At 38.3% G+C, this 23,075-nt stretch overlaps 1 protein-coding gene across 2 annotated transcripts; it reads right to left on the reverse strand.

Annotated features, from left to right (window-relative positions):
* Window positions 1-215: 215 nt before the first annotated feature.
* PPID (peptidylprolyl isomerase D) lies at window positions 216-22,124 on the reverse strand. Of its 2 annotated transcripts, none has more exons than XM_078069365.1 (10): window positions 21,999-22,124; window positions 12,621-13,054; window positions 11,221-11,361; window positions 9,362-9,468; window positions 7,285-7,473; window positions 6,259-6,381; window positions 6,009-6,115; window positions 4,127-4,268; window positions 1,559-1,645; window positions 216-1,465 (listed from the first exon to the last, which is right to left on the reverse strand). In XM_078069365.1, the coding sequence occupies exons 2-10, from the start codon at window positions 12,703-12,705 to the stop codon at window positions 1,238-1,240; spliced, it is 1,209 nt and encodes a 402-aa protein (XP_077925491.1). In that variant the 5' UTR covers window positions 12,706-13,054; window positions 21,999-22,124; the 3' UTR covers window positions 216-1,237. The 2 variants fall into 2 exon arrangements, with proteins under 2 accessions (XP_077925491.1, XP_077925492.1); XM_078069366.1 differs by lacking the exon at window positions 21,999-22,124 and having other exon boundaries at window positions 216-626; window positions 1,423-1,465.
* Window positions 22,125-23,075: the final 951 nt, after the last annotated feature.

Raw genomic sequence — 23,075 nt, forward strand, 5'->3', positions numbered from 1 at the left:
ATGATGCCCAATGGTTTACATACGGTCTGTGGCTACAGCTGCAGAAATGAGTAGTTGTGACAGATGACAATGGTCCACAAAACCTGAAATATTTACTCTCTGGCCCTTTGGAGAAAGTGTGTTGACCCCTGAATATTTTGTACATAAGTACAAACACTAGCTAAAACCAACCACAGAGAAATACATCAAAGAATTGAGGGAAACAGTATACAAACTTAAGCTTTAAACTGTTTATTCAACAAGATGTGTCTTCAGGAGTTTAGAAACAGGTACCGAGTTTAGAATAACAGACACCATTATTCTTTGTGATTAATGCACAAAGCCATTTAAAAAAAAAATCAAACTTCACTGTATTTTGTAACACTGTTTTATAAAGAGTGAACTCTTTTCAGTATTCCTGAAATGTAAAACAATGGGAAACTGAAGTATCAAAGGAAACACATCAGGGATCATATATATAACTGACAAAAACCTTTAAATTTTCTTATTGCCTTTATATAACAATCAATGCATATTTAAATAAAACTGAATTTCTTACTAGGCAAACATTTTTGCATACGCTGCCTTCTCTTTATCTTTCTGTGCTTTTATCTTTTGTTTGACTTTCAGCAATTCTGCCTGGATAGCTGTAAAATAAATACGTAATAGGGGTTATTTCTCAAAACATCCAAAAAATTAGGATGCCCAACAACTAATGTTTTACATATGATAGTTAATTCTCCCCGGTGATACAACTCTTTTCTGTAAAGTAACTGAGCTCAATTAATAGACTATTTTACTGACAAAGCAATCACACAAACACAAAAACCATGAAACATAACTTTAGAAGATTGTCAATTTGAGAGAAGTCTAACTGAATTACGTGTAGATTTGCCTTCTCTCTCCCTATGAGAGAAGGCAATTAAGTGCCTCCCGTTTTACTTTAGCAGTGAGAGACTGAAGATATATTTTAATATCTAGATCTCGTATCACTATTTGTAGCAGGCGTATTTGAAAAAAGCAAACTAATTTTTGTCCTAACTTTCCAAAGCTTTCCTAAAATACACATCCAGTAACTAGAATACTTGTATTATGGCCTCATTCAGCTTAAGGAATGGTCCCAGACATTAAATTCATCATAAATACTGTATCTTTTACTGCTGTGCTTTCAACTAGAATTAAAGTAATAGGAACCAGATCTCAAATGATATGAGAGAAAAATATTTGGGTATGTGAAAATCAGTATTCTGAAGAGTAACTAGAATGTAAGCTCTTTTGAGAGCAGGGACCTTGACTTGTTCACTGCCATATGATCAGTACCAATAACAGTCATTATGTAGTATCTGTTGAACAAATACCTAAGTGGCAAAGGGTACAATGGTTCATAAAGATACATTCTTAACAGGACAAAATGAACTTTGACCATAAAAACTGCCAACTTACCTTTATCTTCCGGTGCTATCTCCTGAGCTTTCTTAAGATCAGCCTTTAATTGGAAAAAAACATTTAAAGAAACATTAGATATATGATTTATGAAGGTGATTGTCTAAAAATATTAAAGCTTAGAACAAAATTTTACCAATGCTTGATCGTATTCTTTTAATCCTTGCCATCCTTGAGCTCTACGGTATAATGCTTTGGTATTGGATGGGTCTATTTCAAGAGCCTACAAGAAATTATAAAATTAATATTTTTACCTAAATATTATTAAATATATGTACTAAATTTCAATTTATTGCCAGTCAACTCCAAATCAACCCTTCACTGCTCTGTGATAATGGAGCTGGATGGACCCTGTAAATAAATTTCTTCTCTGCCAGCGGGCACATTACATTTTATCAGTAGAGGGCACCAAAAGGACACAGACAAGAAAAGCTGTTTCTCTTCCAGGTTCCAGTACACTTCTTGCAGGCTCCTGCATTGAGCTTGGTTGACAGCACACATCAGTTCACTGCAGGCAACTTACCCAAGCACTACAGCGGAGTCCCATAAGTATGGTAGCCAGTGAACTTCTCTGCCACCCAGTAAGTCACAGCCATCCCCCCTCCCCAGTGAGGTCTGGACATCAGCCTAGGGGCTGTCATGAGGTGCCTCTTCCTTGGGGGCTCCATCCTAGCCTAGGGGGAGTGACTGCTCCATATATATAACAGATATATATATCTGCTTTCCCATATTCTTTAGAATTCTCTTTATTAGCCATTCCCTCATTATTCCAATCCCCTCTTACATACTCTTTTATATTAAGCTTTCTCTTTTCAAATTACTGTATAGTTTCTATCTCCTGATTGGGCCCTAAGTGATAACAGAAAACTGTTATGAATAAAAAATTTGTTACACTCTTTTACTTAAAACCTACAGGGTTGGGCGCCTGGGGGGCTCAGTCGTTAAGCGTCTGCCTTCAGCTCAGGTCATGATCCCGGGGTCCTGGGATCGAGCCTCACATCAGGCTCCCTGCTCGGCGGAGAGCCTGCTTCTCCCTCTCCCACTCCCCCTGCTTGTGTTCCCTCTCTGTCTCTCTCTGTCAAATAAATAAATAAAATATTAAAAAAAAAAAAAACCTACAGGGTTTTTTAAGGAGTGTGAGTAAAGTTGAATAGGTCTCTCCTTTGAAATAAACATATTACAAATAATTTTGTTTACTTCACATCTTCTAAAGGTCAATACTAAGATTTTACTGAAAAAGTTGTATTATCTGCCTCTCAAAGGTCAAAAAGAAATCCAGAGTTGGGGCATGTGGCTGGTTCAGTCAGAAGACCATGCGACTCGATCTCAGGGTCATGAGTTTGAGCCCCATGTTGGGTGCGGAGCCTACTTAAAAAAAGAAAGAAATCCGGAGTGAAGACCCATCGTTTCCTTGGATAAGTTTTTTCCTCTATTATATGCTCCCCCCCCTTTTTTTTTTAAGATTTTTATTTATTTTCTGATAGACAGTGAGAGAGGGAACACAAGCAGGGGGAGTGGGAGAGGGAGAAGCAGGCCTCCCGCAGAGCAGGAAGCCCGATGCGGGGCTCGATCCCAGGACCCTGGGATCATGACCTGAGCCGAAGGCAGACACTTAACAACTAAGCCACCCAGGTGCCCCTGTATGATCCCTTCTAAATATATTCTTATCCCTTATTCTAACTATCCTACCAAATTAAGATCTCATCCTTTTTTTTTTTTTTAATTTTAAGTAATCTCGACACCCAACAAGGGACTAGAACTTACAACCTCAAGATCAAGAGTCACACACTCTACCAACTGAGCCAGCTAGGTGTACCACATCTCACTGTATTTCTACTTGCTCTGTATTTCTACAGCTATAGGCATAGCTGATCTAAGTACATAGCTTAATGTGCAATATACATAAAAATTACTGGAGATGATCTTTCTAAATACGTAGTTTGGAAAATTTTTCAACTGTGCAAGAGGGAGAGTATCATAATTGCTCTATGTAAGGAGGTAATGCTGCCACCTATCTAGTTTTATCAGTTAGTATTCCTGGATGTCCCCATAAAGACAGGTGACCTTTGTGTGTTCCAGTAGTACCCATTCTCTATACAAGTCCTGATGACCCTAAATTAAAACAGACTCCCTCCTCAGCCAAATAAAAAGTTCCTTAAGAGTCTGAGTCTTTTAATTAAAGCACCTAATCTCTATTAGGTGCCTAACATGTGCCCAAAACTATGCTAAATGGTTTACATATGTTATATAATCTTTGTAACAATCCTGTGAGGCACGGATTATTTTCATTTAATATAAAGATGTTAAGACTCTAAAATAAGGACTTAACCAAGATCACAAAGTTAGTGACAGAAGTCTAACAAAAACACCAAGTCTGACTGGCTCTGCAACCCATATTCCAATGCCCTGCACACAAAAGGTGCTCAATATGTTCAATGAATAAATGAGCTGATACATATGCTCTGAGGAAAAAAGGAAAGTATCTTTATAGATATTAAGTTACATAATGTCATCAGCTAAATAAATGGACTAACAGGAAGAACTGAAGGTCCAAAATATTTAGAGATAAAATGACTTTTAAGTTATGCTTCATCAAGTCTCATTTGGTCCTCTAATAAAATATATTACTGTACATAAAATTGTTTTTCAAGTTGATAAATCATAATCTCACTCCTTCAAAAAGTCTGATGTCAAAGAGACTTACCTCCAAACAACTGTCGATTGCTCCCTGCCAATTTGACATCTTCAGTTTACAAGCACCAATATTCAGCACACAGCTTAAAGCTATAGGTTGCAGCTTCAATCTATCTGCTTTCTCAATAACAGCCTTTGAACCTTCCACATATCTGGAGAATACATTAATAAAGGTAGCATATAATGCCACACACAACTTACTCTGCTCCTTCAACTATGGCAAAAAGTGTTAGGTCATTTCTGATATAAAAAGCTCATCAAATGCTAATATCAATATTCTTAATGATCACAATCTTATTTTCCTTTAGAAGATTTTTATTTGTTCCAACTTTTTTCCCCAAAGTGTTCAAAGAAACCAATTTAACAGCATTCCTCAAATCTAAAGATAATTATGCACTACTAACACTTCCCAATTTTTAAAGCTCAGGTCTCCATTATGTATTTTCCAATGTTAAGTATGTTTGCGCCAAGGTTGTCACCGTGGGAGAGAGAATGGAATGAGGCAAGGTAAGAACCTTTGCAGTGTTGATTTTGAACTGTATTTGAATACAGTTCCTGGCTCTGCCCACGGAAAAGGGCCCAGAAACAATGCGCACACCTGGCCCTCAGAATATGGTTTCTAAAATCTATCCCCCAATAAAAAGAACCAAGAACCAGGGCTCCTTGGAGAAACTGCTAATACCAGATCTGGAAACAGTTAAGTAAAAGATGAAACTGAAACACCTTGTACCAGAAAGCAAGTGCTCACAGACTAATAGGAACATGTCCAAAGGATACAGGAAAAGGGGGCTTCCACTGGACAAATTTGGAACCCTTTGAACATCAGAAAGAATGATCGTATAATAGGTTGAACTTAAAAAAAATCCACAAGTATATAATACTAAAAAGGGGTGGGGAGAAGGAAGAGGCTCTTGTAAACATTAGAATGCAAGAAAATAACTGCAGAATGAAAAAATTGGAAAATCAGTTCTGTGACCAGTATAGTAATTGATTCAGGGAAGGATCTTCAATGATGCAAAAACCCACTGAATGAAAGAAAGGTTAGGAACTGGATATTCACACAATCTCACAGGATCACCTCACAAAGTACTTATTTACGAAAGGGAAAAGGTAGCTTTATGACACAAGCATCTGGCTGACACCACTTTAACCAAGTGCCAAAACTCAAAATAGGCCAAACTGACGTGTGCCTTCAGGATGTGATATCAAAGGAAATATTCACCACCGATTTAAGTCCTCTTACCAAAATATTTAACCTCAAACTAATCTTGAGGAAGTAATCAAATAAATACAGATGGTATTCAATAAGACAACTGACTGAAGACTCCACAAGATACAAATGACTACAAAAACCTAGTGCAGAGTAGGGACTACTAAAGATAAGAGACTAAAGACATAAAACCAAATGATACAGTGGACTCTGGACTAAAAAAAGAAAATTGAAATAATTGTGGAAATATGAACATGGATAACATATTAGATAATATTGTATCAATGTTATTTTCAGGGGTGTTTCAATTGTATCAAGGTTATGTAGAAGCACGTTTTCGTTTCTTAGGAATTACCTGCTCAACTATTTAGGGGTAAAGTGTCATGGTATCTGTAACTTCCTTTCAAAATGATTCTACAAAAACAAATATAGTAAGAGTTAAAAATAGTGTAAAGAGATAAAGGTACAGGTGTATTCATATACTATTCTTTCAACTTTCCTGTATTTTGGAATTTTTCAAAGTAAGAAGCTGGAGGAAACAAAAGATGTGAAACTATTTCAACACAGCTGGTTATTATTCTGCAAAGTAATTTTGCCAAAAAGACAATAAACAACTCTGAATTTCAGTTTATAATTCAATTTACAAACTCTTAGAATTAATTAATTAAAAATACTTTATTACCTTAAAACTTTTGCATATTTTTTAATGGCCATCTCCCAGTTCTGAGATTTGAAAAAAGTATTTCCAATATTTTTTACATCTTCTGTTATTAGTAAAATTTTATTTACCTGTATTAAAAAATACAAATATGTTGCATTTTAGTAATTAATGTGGTTTAATGCTAGGTTCTATCACTAAGACAGATATGAGTAATTCAAAATTTTAGTACTATTTTTAGTAATTAAAATTTGACTAATCTGAAAGTACTCACATCTTTTAAATCTATATCTGCATCCTCAGGGAAGTCTGGATGACTGTCACCAGAGCCATCTTTTGGGAATATGCCCCAATCATCCCCTTCCTTCAATTCTCCGCATTCTGCAATAACGCACAACTGTAAAAATAATCCTAAATTGTAGAGGTCTACTACCATATTAATGAGATTAAAAACAAGAAATCTGGGTTTAAAAGCTATACAGCTGTCAGTCATGTGCAACACTGTCCAAGTCACTTCTCAAATGACAGATTGACAGAAGTCTCCTCTATCTGCTCTAATTACAATAATGCCCTTTATATACATTCCCAGTAATACCATGACACTATTTTAGGAAAGTGTTTTACTGCTATTCAGCAGCTCAGTATACGAAGAATATGTTGAAAATACTATCATTCTCTATGTAATTTTCTTTAGGTAAGGCATGTCCTTTCAATTCCACTACTGTTTCTTTCATACAATGGTGACAGCCTACTTCCTGCAGGTATTTCAGTTTCTAATTCCCAATCACAGCCCTGCCAATTAGGTTAGGTAGTTTTGTGGCCACTGTGATTTCACAGACATTTAGAACACAAGGCTCTTTAGAGTTACATAATCTAGTCTAAATCCTAAAGAAATTTATATAAGATGAGGAAACATGCCCAGAAAATTTAAATAACCAGATCAAGGCCAAACCACCAGTTAAACAGCAGAGTCTCAAAAGGATTCTTGGTTTCCTATCCTCTTCCTACTATGTACTAGTGTACATACTGATTCAAACTTTTGCAGGTATAGAAGAGTTAAGAAACCTACAAAAAAAATTACCAAAATTGAAGTGGAAATAATAAAAATCTCTTTTTAAACTACCCTAATGTTATCCTTCCCACTGTAGAAAAGTTTCAAGAAAAAGTGGCAGGTCTAGGCTTCTATGCCAAAAGTCATCTTAACATTTTCCCAGTTAATAATCATCTGATCCTTTTACTTACATCTCTTTAAGACAGTAATTAAGATAACAAGTGTATTTCACTGTAACTTTTTACTTACTTTGGCAGGTTTTTCACCTTTCACTTCTACATTTTCCAGTATCCTTGCCACACCCATTCCTTTAATTACTTGGCCAAATACCACATGTTTCCCATCCAAGTGAGGAGTTGGGACTGCTGTGATAAAGAACTGAGAACCATTTGTATTGCAGCCTGCATTTGCCATGCTCAATAAACCTTCCTGATCATGCTGTAGAAATACAAATCAGTAAAAGAAAACGAAGGTTAGAAGTCCTAGTGTGAACTGTTCTTTCACTGACCATTCACAGAAAACTAGGGCAGGCTGTAATATCATTTAGAGCAAACAATGTAGTGTTATTTTGTATAAATTGCAACCTTTAATTCACAAACATGGGGTAATCACCTTCTAGACTTTAAAAAAAACCTTATGAAACCAAATAAAATAACAATTTAGATTCCTAAATTGGCCATTTTTAGAACAGGCTTATATCTCAACTTTAAGACAAAGATGCTACATTAAGGAAATCTAATGATTATACTTTGTCCTTTTTTATAATGAATGTTCTCTTTTCTGAGAAGAACTCAATAATCTTCCCATTTTTAGGGGCCTACGCTATGATTCTTCCTTTACACATCAATAAACTGGGAACAGTGATGGGATATTCAATTTAGACAGGACATTCCTTAGGTACTTCCCTAATCTCAAAGGAATCCAAACATTATGGCTTTCATTCCAGGTGAATCTTCAGAGAACCATTCTTCAGGGAATGACCTAAAGAAACTGCTGCATACATCTTGAAATCAAATTTGTACTTGGCATCAACCTGTTCAAAAGTGCTGTGAAACCAGATTTCTTCATCTTTCCACTTTATCCTTAGGCTTTCTAAATTATTCATCATTGGGCCATGCATTGTACTCTCATGTTAGTCTTCCCACTGAAAATGCCTTTTACCCCTGCAACCCAAAAAATTCAGCTTTCAGGGCTACCAAGTTTGCAGAAGGCAAAAACTATGTCCTTTCTTTTGATCAAAGCAATCACATAATCTTAGTTTTCATCCTTCAGAGGTAGCTTCCCTTTCTCCTTTCCAAAAGTTTGGTGCTTTTCCCATAATAACAAATAGAATATTAACTTTATTTTCTCAGCCTCCTATTGCCTTTGTCTTTACTTACTTATATCCCTCATTCAAACTGGAATCTATGTTTTAGTTCCTGTCTAACCAAGTCTTGGCCACCCTGCAAGGCCCAGCTTAAGTACCCATTCCTCTTCAATATCTTCCCTCATAATTTGGAATATATAAATCATCTCTTTCTCCTATAATATATACAGAAAGTCTCAATCAATTTAGCATTTATTTGCCCATTATTATATTATTCTCCTGTTGTCCCATGTGTTTTAATCTTGTCTTCCCCATAAATATCATAAATTCCTTGTTATCAAGGCTATTCATTTTTATAAACTCCTTGGTGCCAGTGACAGTACTAAATACATAATAGCTGCAGCCAATAAATACTGTTTAAAAGACTGATGACATTTTCTTTTCAAATTATCCTAATTACCTTGCTCATATTCCTCATTTCCAAAGATATTACTCTACTTTTGTACTTACATGTCCATTCTTACAACTTGAATGACGCAATATACCCGATTACATCTTGGGACAATGAAGGTAAGAAGGCACAGGCACCACTAATGTCCTTTAGGAGCTTGGACATTAACCATATCCGCTACTTTGCAAATCCCCTGACATCTGGATGTTAGCGATGGTTTTGTTGCTTTTCAAATTCAAGCGTAAAAATGCACAAGTTACCATCCTTCTGATAATGAGAACATTTTTCCTGGAAACAATCTGCCATATGGTGGCTGCTCTTAAAAACTCATTGGCTTTAGTGAAGTATGTAAACCTGGATCATACTGACATATTTTTGCCAAATAAAATTTGTGGATGAAATTTTTGTATGTTAAAGAGCATATTCACAAATATGATATCTTTTACAAGAAAAGGAGAATCTATGCACACTTGAGACATTTATTGGTGTCTTAATCCAACTAGTACCCCAGACCAGACACACAACGACCTTTATTATTAGCAATAAACACTTACTTTTGCCTACTTTACCTTATAATAGAAATTTTCATCTTCAAATTTTTCACCATAAATACTTTCTCCACCTGTCCCATTTTGATTTGAGAAGTCTCCACCCTGAATCATAAATTTCTTAATAACTACAAAAAAGGAAAATAACTATTAGAAACTAAAATATGGATGACTACAGCAATGTTAACTAATGAACATGTAGTAAGAAAGAAACTTCCTAAAACATGACTCTAGTCATACCACTCTCCTGTCTTTCCCCACCCATCCCCATAACTCTAAACTTTTCATAGCCTGGGTCCAAACTACTTTTACTGACTGATCACTCACTAATACTCTAAGAATTAGTTCAAATGGTACCTCCCCTATATAACTGTCACTGAGACCCCAAAGTTGGATCTCATAATTTTTCTCCCACAATATCTTGACTCTACCTCCACTTTATAACGTTCATAACGTATATCGTAATGATCTGTCTCTTCCAGGAAACATTAATTCCTTAAGTACAGCAACTGTTTTTCATTGTGTATATGGCTAGACATGTGTTACTCACTGATGTCTACTAAGACCAATTATTCCCAGTAGATTTGTTATACCATAATGCGAGTACTTCAGCAAATATTATCACTTGGTGTCAAAGGTTCCCAAGACCACCCTCATGTTCAGAAATTTCCTAGGATTCATGGGACTCAGCATTTGGTCATATTACAGCAATAAAGTAAGGACACAGAGCTAGTCGATAAAAGGAAAAGATACAACAGAGTCTGGAGAAATCTATGTGCTTCCTTATACTCTCTCCCTCCCATGAAAGGTCAGAGAGCACATTCTTCCCCCAGCAAAAAAAAATGCTGCAACATATGCACAATGTTGTTGCCCAAGTAAGCCCAAGGTTTTTACCAGGCCAGATCATGCAGTTACTCTCTACCTAGCATGTACCAAAATTCCAGACTCCCAAAAGGAAAGCAGGTGTTTAGCATAAATCAAAGTGTTTGTAAAATAATCCAGGCACAGTAAACCATCTTTATGATTCAGGGAATGGTTCCAGTGCCAAGTTCCTAAACTCCAGGTAATGGCCAGGCTGCAAGCAAACCTTTCCAAGGAGAACAGTCTCAGGCTTGCTATGTCAACTCTTTTCCAAATACTACATTCTACAGTACATTTTAGTATTTTATTAAACATGAATATAAATCAACAGTTTAAACATTTTAAAATCAATGTTAGTTTTTTAAGTTGCTTTTAATAAACTAACTACTCATGATTATATTTTAACATATTTATTCATTAAACAAATATTTATTGAGTACCCACTCAGTAACTATACTACATGCTGAAAACAAGATGGTGAAAAAATAGTTCCTTAATTCATGGAACCTACACTCTATTAGGGGAAGCATCAAATAATCACTAAACAAAGGTATAGTTACAAAGTGTGATAAACATTGTTGTTGAAATGTCATTTTTTAATTAAATATCACACCAAGACACTGAATCTTTAAATCGGCTACAGCCTTCCCAAGCAATCTTGCCCAAGTGGTAGTTATAACTTTTTTGCCACCAGGCAGTCAAACTATCTAAAGTCTGCTTCTTTATCATGGCACACCCTTTTTTCTCAATCTAATCCCAATGGAGTGAAGAGCTAGGGCACTGGTGAAGCTAGGTAGTCCATTTCTCTATAAGTAAACCTTAGTACCCTCTCATATTTCCACTGTTCACAGCCCAACCTTTATGAAACTGAGCTACTGCCTCAGATGTTAGAGCATTCTCCTGAAACTAACAGTAATTTTTAACTTTCACTCTTTACTTCCCTTTACTTAGTATTTTCTTCCCTAATTGCTATAGAACAGAATTATTTGTAAGAATCAGATTAAAAAATTTACACATACTTCGATGGAAAGGGCATCCTTTGAAATGGAGAGGTTTCCCAGTGGTGGGTCCAATGCCTTTTTCCCCTGTACACAATGCACGAAAATTTTCTGCAGTTTTGGGTACAATATCTGCAAACAATTCTAAGACAATTCGACCAACTAAAAGAAAAAGTGAAAACATGTCAGTATGCAAAACAAGCAACTAAATAAGCAAATGATAAAAGGATGGTTGGCGAAAGTATAGTGACTGAGATACCAAGTTCTCTTTTTTGGTCATTTTTCTAAATATTCAAAATTAGTCTAATGTTAAGTGTCCTGTATCTAGATGAATTTGAAACAATCATTTTTCTACATGTTAACAAAGGATCAAAAATACAGAGCCAGCAGATTAGGACCATATAAGGGACAGCATGAAGTACAAATGGTTTTAAATTCTGAGTAATTTCTTATACTTGTACTGAGCAATTCCAACCACCAAGTAACCAATAGGAGAAAAATCAAATATCCTTTGAGTGGTCGGGTTGGCTGAGTTTTAAGTATAGCTGTAGCCTTTGTGCTCTATGGAACCTCCCTAGTGCAGCCGCTGAAGCAAAAGATGAAAAAGTTCCCATTGGAGACAACGCCTAAGGCAGGTAAAAACAAACCTCGCACTAACTTCAAAACAAAATAAATGTATATATAAATACATGTGTGTGTCATAATCAGCCACGGGGGTCCCTGAATCCCGATGTGTCCGTCTGTATATGCATTCACACAGACCAGCTAACAATTCTAACCTGTTCCAGAACAAGGGTATTTCAGTTACAAAGCAATAGGCTAATTCACAAGACCTCAGGAGCTCCCGAAGTGCTGACGTAGCCTAGGCAACCACATTGCTACACTGAGCCCATTTTCCCCAGTGCCAACACAGAGAAAATGTTCGCCCATCTGACGGGACCTCTAAGTTAAAAATTGGTAATAAGAAAAATCAACCAGCAAAAGTCGCTTTAATTTACAATCTGGCAACTCTGGTGTATCTCGCGTGGCATAAGACACGGCGTGACTGGAACCCAACAAACACATTATCAGTTTTCTGAATGTCCCACTGCAAACATAAAATAATTTTATTTTATGCCTGCTTGATAGTGCAAGGTGGCGAGGAGGTACAACCAAATCAGGAGGCAAACGTAAAGGCCGCCACAATCCCAAAACCAAAAATTTCCAGAAACTTCCGCACGACCGATGGCATTGGTACAAGGGCGCTGGCTCGACCCAGCCTTTGAAGCCTGGATTTGTTCCAGCAGTCCAGTCTGGGCAGCCGTCCCCTCCGCACCACAGAGCAGCCCCTGGCCCGAACCGCACGCCACCGTCGGAATCCCCCGAATCCCGGGAAGCATAGCTTCCTCGGGGCCATTCCGCAAGTATCAGACTCCGCTCACCTCGCTCCCCTCCGATGTCCACATCAAAGAAGACTCTGGGGTTACTGGGGTTGGAGGGCTTAGTTTGGGGGGACGGGTGCGACATTTTGAATTGCAGATACGCTTGGGAGCGAACTCAAAGCACCTCGTGGACAAACGGCAGCTCAACCCAAAAGCGACTTTCTCCACGAAGGTCTGTCGGCGGCGCTGACGAGCCACTTCCGGCGTGAGGTCCGGAAGCCGCGCCCCGACTTCCGGCGCCGCCTTCCGGCGGCATCTCCGCGTGGTGGAGTCGGCATTGGTATTCCGTAGTTTTCTGTCCTTTTTTCTGTCCTTCATCTCTTCTCGTGTACTGAAGTTGCAGCCCCAGTCCTTTTTATTCTTTTTGCGTATTTCATCGCTTTTCCTACTGTGATAACGGGCGTGTGACTGCTTCTCTGACACAACTTGCTTATCTGGAAAATAGGAATAAAAATGCTTACCTTGGAGGGTCGTTTTGGTAATTAAAGACGCAAATTGCTTAGCACAGTGCCTAACACAGCCAGGTGGTAGCTAATCTATAGTGACCGTGTTAACTGCTGCCGTTTTGTTACAAGTTGCTATTAACACTGTGTAAGTGATAAAGAGAGGTTAGGCAAAGGCTCTGAAGCTGAACGTCCAGAAGAGAGCACAGTTTAGTTTCCTGATAAAACTGTGTTATAGTCCACTTTTCCCTTCTGGGAATTTGTGTAAACATTTTACCTATTTATATGAACATAGACTCACCTCTTGATAAAGCCTAATTTTGGAGAGAAGTGGTATGTTCTTTAGCACTTGGTAATATTCTAATTGTTTATTCATTTGTTTCATCTATCTCCTCCCATTAGAATTAAACTCCACGAGGACAAGAATTTGGTTTTGTTCATTGCTCTATTCAGAGCACTTCTAACAGTGTCCAGCACATAGTAGGTGCTCAATAAATGTTTTTAGATTTATTTATTTTTTTGTTTAGAGAAAGAGTGCGGGGTGGGGGGAGGGGAAAAGCAGAGGGAGACAGTCTCAAGCAGACCCCTTGCTGAGCTGGGGTGGGGGGGTTTGCTGGATCTCAGGACCCTGAGATCATGACCTGAGCCAAAACCAAGAATCCCACCTAACCAACTGCATCACCCACGCACCCCATAGGTGCTCAATAAATGTCTTTGAATGAATGAACAAGTTATACAGAATGTGAATGGCCTTGAGAATTTTTATAAGAATGTTAATAAATTTCATTTCCATGTGTATTTATGTATAATTTGAGAAGATTATCAGCACTTCATGCTGATCCTTTCAAATTCCAGCACATTAAAATTAATGTAAAATGTTAATTCCTTATGAGTTGATGTCCTTGAATTCCATAGTGATTATTCGTTATGGCTCACCGAGGATCTAGGTCAGCCCAGCACATAACCTCTGTGTCCTTTGATGAATTTGAGTCAAAATAAATTGCTCACTAATCCAGTCTCATTTCCAGGCTGCAAACTGGTAATTTACACTTGTCTCACAAATATCAAATGATAAATTCACATTAAAAGTTTTATTCTGCTCTACTAGCTTAAAATTAGCCTCTAGCACATTAAGTCCAAGAATTGTCACTTTTACTCCATATCCTCCTAACCATTATTATCATTAACTAGGTAACATGGTTAAGCACTGCTGTGCCATCACACTTCTGGGGTTCAAATTCAATCACTAATAGATACTAACTTGTGACTCTGGACAAGTTACTTAGCCTTTCTGTGCCTCAGTTTCCTCATCTGTAAATTAGGATAATGATATGTATCTCTTAAGTTTGTTTGTTTATTTATTTAAGTAAGCTCTACGCTCACTGTTCGGCTTAAACTCACAGCCCCAAGATCAAGTGTCCCATGCTGCACTGACTGAGCCAGCCAGGTGCCTTATGAGGATTAGGTGAAGAATTATTTAGATGTTGTAGTATCAGAAACATAGTAAGTACTCAACAAGTAGAAGCAATTATTAATCGTAAATAGCTAATACTTTATTAAAATAATTACTAGTATCAACGTATTTCAAAATGAAAGTTAAAACTGCAAAGGTACTTTGAAGATGCCTCTGCATTCTCAGAAAATATAACGTGATTCTTCCTGTTATATAGGTTTCTGGGTGTAAAAGACTAAATGTTACTCTCACTGTGTCTAGATTTCTCACAGTAACGTAACAGCTTTATGTAAACTGTCACTTTCCTAGAACAAACTTGAATAACGGAATCATACCTTTCGAAACCACTCCAGTACTGATCTCTAGTGAAAAGATAAATCCTCCTAGAAGACAACCTGTTCCATTGTCAGTCTGCTTACTTAAAACCCGTCTTCTGAGTTCTGAAGTCTTGTCTATGTGTAGAAAGACTAAGGAGCATGCACTATTTATTAGGGCTAAGGTTATACAATTTCATCTGGAAAGAGGGATGAATATTTGCTCTAAGAGCTCTATTATCATCATCATTATTATCATTATTGTTATTTCTGTCATTTTCCCCATAAGTTTGGGAGGATAATATTAACAGATTGCATCCCCCACCCAATATCCTCTCTCAATCTCTGCTCATTACTCCACCCAAACAAGCAGCTAGGCATTCTGTGCTCATTCCTTAAGGAGAAAAACATGTGACAGCAAAGAAAACTAGGGAAAAGAGTCTTTTCCTAGCTTTGGAGTGCAAAAAGCTTGGCTTTACAGGAACAAGAAAGACTCCTGGCACAGCAAGAGATCTGAACAAAAATGGCTGTAAGAGCATCTAAGAGCATGGCTTTCCACTGGCAAAAAATAGTAATAGTAAAACTCAAACAAACCCATCTCCCATGCTGGAGAATGAGGGGGTTACAGATGGTAGAGTGAGGAGAGTAGGAGGGGCAGCAATAGCAGGGCAGATTTCCACTATCCCAGAGATGAGAAGTCTGAACCATGTTCCCCAGTCACATCCCTGGGAAGTCAGCAAACCTCCAAAAGTTTATGAGATCTGAGAGCAGAGGGAACGGTGTGCCCGGATTCCCAAATACAGCCTCAGGAAGGCAGCAGGCCCTAGAAAGAATATGGATTAATGGTGTGAGTAGGTAGATGGGAACTAGACAGACTCCCAAAGATTTCCTATGCCCTAACTTGGAGTGGGAGCAAAACAATACCCCTGTATTCCCATAGAAAAGGAAAGATGGCCTCCATACTTCAAGAGAGCTTGCAGAAGGGAAATCTGAACTCAAGAGGCCTGGGAGAACTGAAAAGGATGTCTAGTTTCTCATTGGATGCCTATGTAGACAGATGACTTTGAGAACCAGAGGCTCCCAACCCCAAAATTTGCTAGACATTATCAAGTTTAGATCCAATCCCAAGGGGGAAAAAGTGAGATACCAGAAATTGGCAAAATTATGGCATTACCAACCCTTCGGAATAGGCGATTCAAAATTGAACTTAAGGTAAGTAATAGGAAAAACTTGTGTCTCACACACCTGAGTTCATACCTTTATAGGGTCATAGATTGGTCACAAGTTTGAAATAACACCCAACCCCTTCATCACAGGTAAGAAGTCAGAAAGGACACCAGAGTTTGGGGACAAAGTTTCAGGATTCTATCTGTTGAGTCAGGCTCTGACTGCAAAATTGGAACTCCAAGAGGCTAATGCATAACTCTTTAAGGAGACAAAACGATTCTGCTTCTAGAGGAAGCATTGGTGTTGAGATACTAATGTGTAGAAGAGAGGCCTAACTAAGAATCCCTACTCTTCCATATCAGAATGGAAAAGCAACTCTCAAGTTCTGCCTGCCTGCTAAAATTTATGACTAAGAATAATTACGATTTTTTCTGAGCTAGAACATTGAACCAATGGAAGACAGCAGATGCCACCAGGGGACAGTAGAGTCTCTGCCACCAACAGAAATCATCCCACAGACAGAAATAGTGCAGTGAACTTTGTGCTTGAGAGCTCCCAAAATGATAAGAATCTTGTAGGAGCTGGAAGTGATATGATCAAAAAAGGATATTGATTATTAGTTTACAATAACACCAGCTAAGACAGGGTTTCTGTATTCCTTTCCTGAAGAATAGTAATAAGATTAATTTTAACTGTTTTCAGTTGTGAAATGTGTATTTATCTGATAGAACAAAATCAATAATACAATGATTTGAACCAACAAAAGTATTGTTCAAATCCTAGTATTCCCTTCCTCCAAAGAAAAAAATTTACATTAATCTAAAAGGACTTCCTTAGGGGCGCCTGGGTGGCTCAGTTGGTTAAGCGACTGCCTTCGGCTCAGGTCATGATCCTGGAGTCCCGGGATCGAGTCCCGCATCGGACTCCCTGCTCAGCGGGGAGTCTGCTTCTCCCTCTGATCCTCCCATCTCTCATGCTCTCTCTCTCTGTCTCATTCTCTCTCTCAAATAAATAAATAAAAAAAATCTTTAAAAAAAAATAAAAAATAAAAAAAAATAAAAGGACTTCCTTAAAATGGATTTTATGACTATCACAAACAAAAATAGTAACTAGAACATACTGGTCATTGATATGTACCAGACTCTCTGCTAAGTGCTTTACTTACTTTATGTTAGTTAATCCTCAAAATAACTCTGTGTCAGCAGTAATCTTACTATCCTATTTACTTTATCAGACAGATGAGTGCTGGGGAGGTTAAGAAAGTTGCCTGATCTGATTCCAAAGCCACTTCCCTATGTACTAGAAAGATAGAACCCGAGATCTATCTTTAAATATACAAGGTTTAGATATTGTATAAGAAACATAATGACATATAAAGGATCCTTGAGCTCCTCATGGCATTAACACTGGACTTGTTTTATCCTTTCATAACTTGGCTTTGATCTGGCATCCTAAAACGGATTAGGCTTCTATGCCTTCTGAAAGGTATTCTATATCTATAGACTGTGAAGTGAGAAAAAAAACATTTTTTCCACAGAAAATGAAAGCAATAATAAAACTTCCTCCTAATCACTTTGCATGGAGGTGGGAGAGTTGGTGCCAACTTATTGGCATCTCCATGAATTTCCCTAATTTGAGGCAGAGATAGAAGGCAAAAGAAGCCAAGAGAAGACAGGCAGTTATAAATCCTGGTGACTCTGACAGAAGAGTTACACAAAGGGCACCTGGGTGGCTCGGTCAGTAAGTGTCTGCCCTCAGCTCAGGTCATGATCCCAGGGTCCTAGGATGGAGTCCCACATTGGGCTCCCTGCTCAGCGGGAAGCCTGCTTCTCCCTCTCCCACTCCCCCCTGCTTGTATTCCCTCTCTCGCTGTCTCTCTCTTTCTGTTGAAAAATAAATAAAATCTTAAAAAAAAAAAAAGAGATACACAAAGTAGAAGAGTTTATATTGAGAGGGTCTGTTAGGTCTATTGATTGACAAGAGACTTTTGTGACCTGTTAAGTAAGCCAATGTAGGAATTTTCGTAGGGTTAACATTAAAAGATTTGCATTTTTAAAAGACTATTTTGGCTCTAACATGGAGAACAAAATCAAAGGGAGCCATAATGGAGGTAGGGAGGGCAGTGGGGCAATTACTGGTAATGAGACATGAATCTAGCTTGTACTTAAATGATGACAGTAAAGATGGACAAAAATTGATGCATGAGAAAGGCATATAGGGAGAGGGTATAAAAACAGTTCCAAGTAATAGATTGGACATGGGATGTGACATAGAAGGATGGATGGAGTGAAAAACAGGTTGACTGGTAAACTTGGGAGGTTAAGTAAAAAGAGGATTGATAAATACCCACTGAATTTAGTGACACGGAGGTCTTTGGGGACATTGCTGAGACATTAATAATCAATGTCATTATATCTCTAATGGAATAATTTGGATTTATCAATGTCTTAAATTCATAATATTGACATTTGTTCCCAATAATCAATATTATTTGAATGTCCTTAAACTTATTGAAAATAGAAAGTACAATACAGAATTCCTGTAGACATATAAATGGCAAAAAAAGAAATTTTTTCCATGGTGAGATCCAGTACCTTTGGCAGAATAATTTGTGAGAATTAAAAGTAAAAGTAACATTGCTGAGTATGTACTGTATGCCAGATGATTTACATATCTTATAACTTATCTTCTGTATCCTAATGTCAGTGTCAACCATTCTAGATCAGTATTGATTACTGGTGGTGACAGTTTGAAGTTCTTTAAAGAGATGAGTTAGCACATGGAAGTTTTTAAGTCCTCTTTCTTATATCCTGTCCCACCAAAGCTGCTGTGTTCAAATCTGAACTCTCCTCTACAAATCCCCACACTCAAACTACATGCTCTTCTCTATTTTTTTTAAAAGGTACCATAGGCTAGAAATATTAAGGCATCTGGCACACAGTAGGTCAGTAACATTCATTGTCACAATTTGTCTATTCTCCCTCCTGTCTTTCAAATTATGTCTCTCAAAGCCACCTCCCTCCTGTTCAGGAGCTTTCAAACTTAAATGAAATAGTTATTAATGGGTCTGCCATCTCTAGGTTCTCCCCTAATTTATAAGAGGAACATTAAATAACATGATGGATGGTGTTGCTGATAATACCAAAAACATAGAATGTACTACTCCCCCAGGTCTTTTCTTATATTGACCCTCAAAACAAACATGCAAAAGAACATATTGTTAAGTCATTTTTATAGGCAGCCAGAATAGTGCTGTCTACCTAAGTGTACAGATTTCTAGAATTCAAATTTGAAGGATGGATATATTAGTGAGGCCACAGGACTTAATGGTTATTATGTTCCTAATGCAATTCCTGCTGACTTTCACTTGTTACCAGCTAAGATTTTAACAGTTTCTGCATTGTGGCTACATCATTGAGATCACAGGTAATAATGTGAAATAAGGGATTTCTGTGCTGTTGATTGAAGAATATAATTTAAGCGCCCTAGCTACCAGACCAGTGGGCAGCAAAGAAATGAGTTTGTATTTTTGCCGACTGAAAGAATAGCTCACCTTCTTAAGGAGGAACCTTTCAGAGGGGGTTAGGACTTTTCTCAATTTGCAACAGTGGATCTATTTAGATTCTGGAAGTTGTTGGGAGCCCCAGAAATCTGTACTACAGAGCATCATCCCAAAACAGACAACCTTGGCTATAAAAACCTTGAGGCCGGTGTTTGGATCCCATTTCACAGAGGAGGAACCTGGCTGAGGGAGGCTGAAGAATGTACCTCCGGGCCAAACTGTCAGAGTCCTGCTTGCTTCTATCTCAGACCACAAAACAGACCCCCTAGGTCAGAAAAAGCATTTCCCTATTAGTCCATCTACATCTGCCAATAACAATTTTTTTTAAAGATTTTATTTATTTGATGGAGAGAGACACAGCGAGAGAGGGAACACAAGCAGGGCGAGTGGGAGAGGGAGAAGCAGGCTTCCCATGGAGCAGGGAGCCCGATGCGGGGCTCGATCCCAGGACCCTGGGATCATGACCTGAGCCGAGGGCAGACACTTAACGACTGAGCCACCCAGGTGCCCCAACAATTTTGTTTTTTATCATTAATGAGGTGACTTGTTGCTTTTGAGAAAAAAATAGCCAACATTTTCAGTTGCTTCTTCAATAGTCCCCTAGAAGTGATCACTGGGCCAAGCTGTTGGAAGAAGGCTGTGCACTCAGTTATAAAAAAAAAAAAAATAACGGGGCGCCTGGGTGGCTCAGTTGATTAAGCGACTGCCTTCGGCTCAGGTCATGATCCTGGAGTCCCGGGACCGAGTCCCGCATCGGGCTCCCTGCTCGGCAGGGAGTCTGCTTCTCCCTCTGACCCTCCTCCCTCTCATGCTCTCTGTCTCTCATTCTCTCTCTCTCAAATAAATAAATAAAATCTTTAAAAAAAAAATAACGAATCTTTTAAGCTTAAAATGGGGAATTTAGATTACAATTATTTATTACACTATTAAATTGGAATTTGATTGAGAAAAACGGAATTCCTCTGTATTCAGATTTTTGAGACATGCTAGATAAAAACTCTCTGTATTTGATTTACTTTTATACTTAATAAAATACTCAAATGTAATAAAGTGATAACATTTGCTGAAGCACTTTCCTTAGAAGTATAACATCTACTGGAAAAGATTGGTCTTTATTCAGAAATATTATTGAGTACCTAATCCTTGGTTGCCAGGTCTGGCACATAGTTATAAGGATGAAAAATAGAGTTGATGTTTTAAGGTGTTTCCTGCTTGCTAAAAGAGACAAAGCAATTACAGTATATATATATGTAATATATAGAGGTAGACTCAAGACACTGGGAAAAAATTGGGAGACCCAGCTTTGGAGATCTCTAACAATTTCATAGGCAAGACGCCATGTGATCTAAATCTTTCTTACACTCTGGAAAATACTTTACCAGATTGGGTGATTAGAGTCTAGAGGGACACATATTAATATTATATATACAGCATAGCCTAAAAATTATTTATGTCTAAGAAATTAAAAACCAGAGAAAGTATTATTACCAAAGTATGGGGGAGAACAAGATATTAATAGTAGAATACCTGATAAGTGTGACAACTCTAGATGCACAGTTTACTGAAAAGAAACTAGGGCATCCTGATAGTACATATAAGTAAAATAGAAAATTCTCCATTTATTCTCAGTTCATCCAAATTTGCTCAAAACTCAGAACTATAAGCAAACGCAACTATAAATAAATAAATGATTCTAAGTATTTTCATTGCTTCTTCAAAACCCAGTAATTTTTTTGTAAAGATTTTATTTATTTATTTGACAGAGAGAGCGACAGTGAGAGGGGTAACACAAGCAGGGGGAGTGGGAGAGGGAGAAGCAGGCTTCCCGCCGAGCAGGGAGCCTGATGCGGGGCTCGATCCCAGGACCCTGGGATCATGACCCGAGTCCAAGGCAGACGCTCAAGGACTGATCCACCCAGGTGCCCCAAAACCCAGTAATGTTTGAGAGAAGTTTAAATGACACCTCTTATCTATCAAAACTCTTAATTGCTCAATGACTAACAGGAGACATTTGCATTTGTATATGGAAAACCTTTCGTTCTAATCATGTTCTTTGCATAAGTAAGATTTTTTTAAATTACTAAATATTTTGGACACCTGGGTGGCTCAGTTGGTTAAGCTTCTGCCTTCGGCTCTGGGATTGAGTCCCGCATCAGGCTCCTTGCACCTTGTGGAGACTGCTCCTCCCTCTGACTCAAGCCTTTCCCAACCCCCCCCCCCCCCGCCGCCGCTTATTCTCTCTCTCGCTCTCTCAAATAAATAAAATCTTTGAAAAAAATTACTAGTTATTTTAATACCATTATGAGAAATCTAAATGATAACAGACCCCGATTGTAAGACTTAATGGGCTAAGAGAAATGCCTTTACAATTTATAGTAAGACCAATTTTCTTGTTTAAAATTACTCATATATTATAAAACTCGTAGTATTTAGGGGTACCTGGGTGGCTCAGTCATTAAGCATCTGCCTTTGGCTCCGGTCATGATCCCAGGTCCTGGGACTGAGCCCCGCATAGGGCTCCCTGCTCAGCGGGAAGCCTGCTTCTCCTTCTCCCACTCCCCTTGCTTGTGTTCCCTCTCTCGCTGTGTCTCTGTCAAAAAAATAAATAAAATCTTAAAAAAAAAAAACAAAAAACGTAGTATTTAGATTTTTAAGCAGCTGATTTTTAAAATTTTCTGGATATCTTATTTTAGCGCAAGATAGTTAAAATTAAGTTGAAATTTTATATTAAGTGCTAATATGTATTGTATGCTTAATGTCATGAGTTTTCTATATACTTTATGTTCATTTTTAAAAAATTTTTTTAAAAGTTTTATTTCTTTTTTAAAAGGTTTTATTTATTTGAGAGAGAGAGTGAGTGAAAGAAAGAACTAACAGAGGGAGGAGTGGAGGAAGAGGGAGAAGCAGATTCCCAGCTGAGCAGAGAGCCCAACGCAAGGCTTGATCCAGGACTCTGGGATCATGACCTGAACCGTAGGCAGACGCTTAACCGACTAAGCCACCCAGGCGCCCAAGATTTTATTTTATTTGAGAGAGAGAGAGAGAGAAAGAGAGAGAGCACCAGTGGGGGGGGTGCTGCTGGGGGAGGGACAGGGGTAGAGGGAGAAGCAGGCTCCCCCCTGAGCAGGGCGCCCAACATGGGGCTCAATCCCGGGACCCTGGGATCATTACCTTAGCCGAAGGCAGACACTTAACCAAGCCACCCAGGTGCCCCTGTTGATTTGTTTTGTTTGAAGATCTTATATTTAAGTAATCTCTACACCCAACATGGGGCTCAAAATTACAACCCTGAGATCAAGAGTCGCGTGCTCTACCCACTGAGCCAGCCAGGCGTTTCCCTATTGATTGATTGATTTTTAAAGATTTTATTTATTCATTTGAGACACAGAGATAGAGAGAGAGAGAGAGAGAGAGCATGAGCAGGGGGAGAGACAGAGGGAGAGGGAGAAGCAGGTTTCCTGCTGAGCCAGGAGCCAGACGTGGGGCTCCATCCCGGGACGCCGGGATCATGCCCTG

The sequence above is a fragment of the Halichoerus grypus genome, chromosome 3, assembly GCF_964656455.1.
Source record: "Halichoerus grypus chromosome 3, mHalGry1.hap1.1, whole genome shotgun sequence".
NCBI classification, from domain to species: domain Eukaryota; kingdom Metazoa; phylum Chordata; class Mammalia; order Carnivora; family Phocidae; genus Halichoerus; species Halichoerus grypus.

Excerpts from the sequence above, each read along its gene's own strand:
- PPID (XM_078069365.1), bottom strand. The coding sequence starts at position 12,705 with ATGTCGCACCCGTCCCCCCAAACTAAGCCCTCCAACCCCAGTAACCCC. Across the intron at positions 7,474-9,361 it reads ATGAAAATTTCTATTATAAG|CATGATCAGGAAGGTTTATT; the intron begins GTAAAGTAGGCA and ends GTATTTCTACAG. Across the intron at positions 1,646-4,126 it reads CAATCGACAGTTGTTTGGAG|GCTCTTGAAATAGACCCATC; the intron begins GTAAGTCTCTTT and ends AATTTCTTGTAG.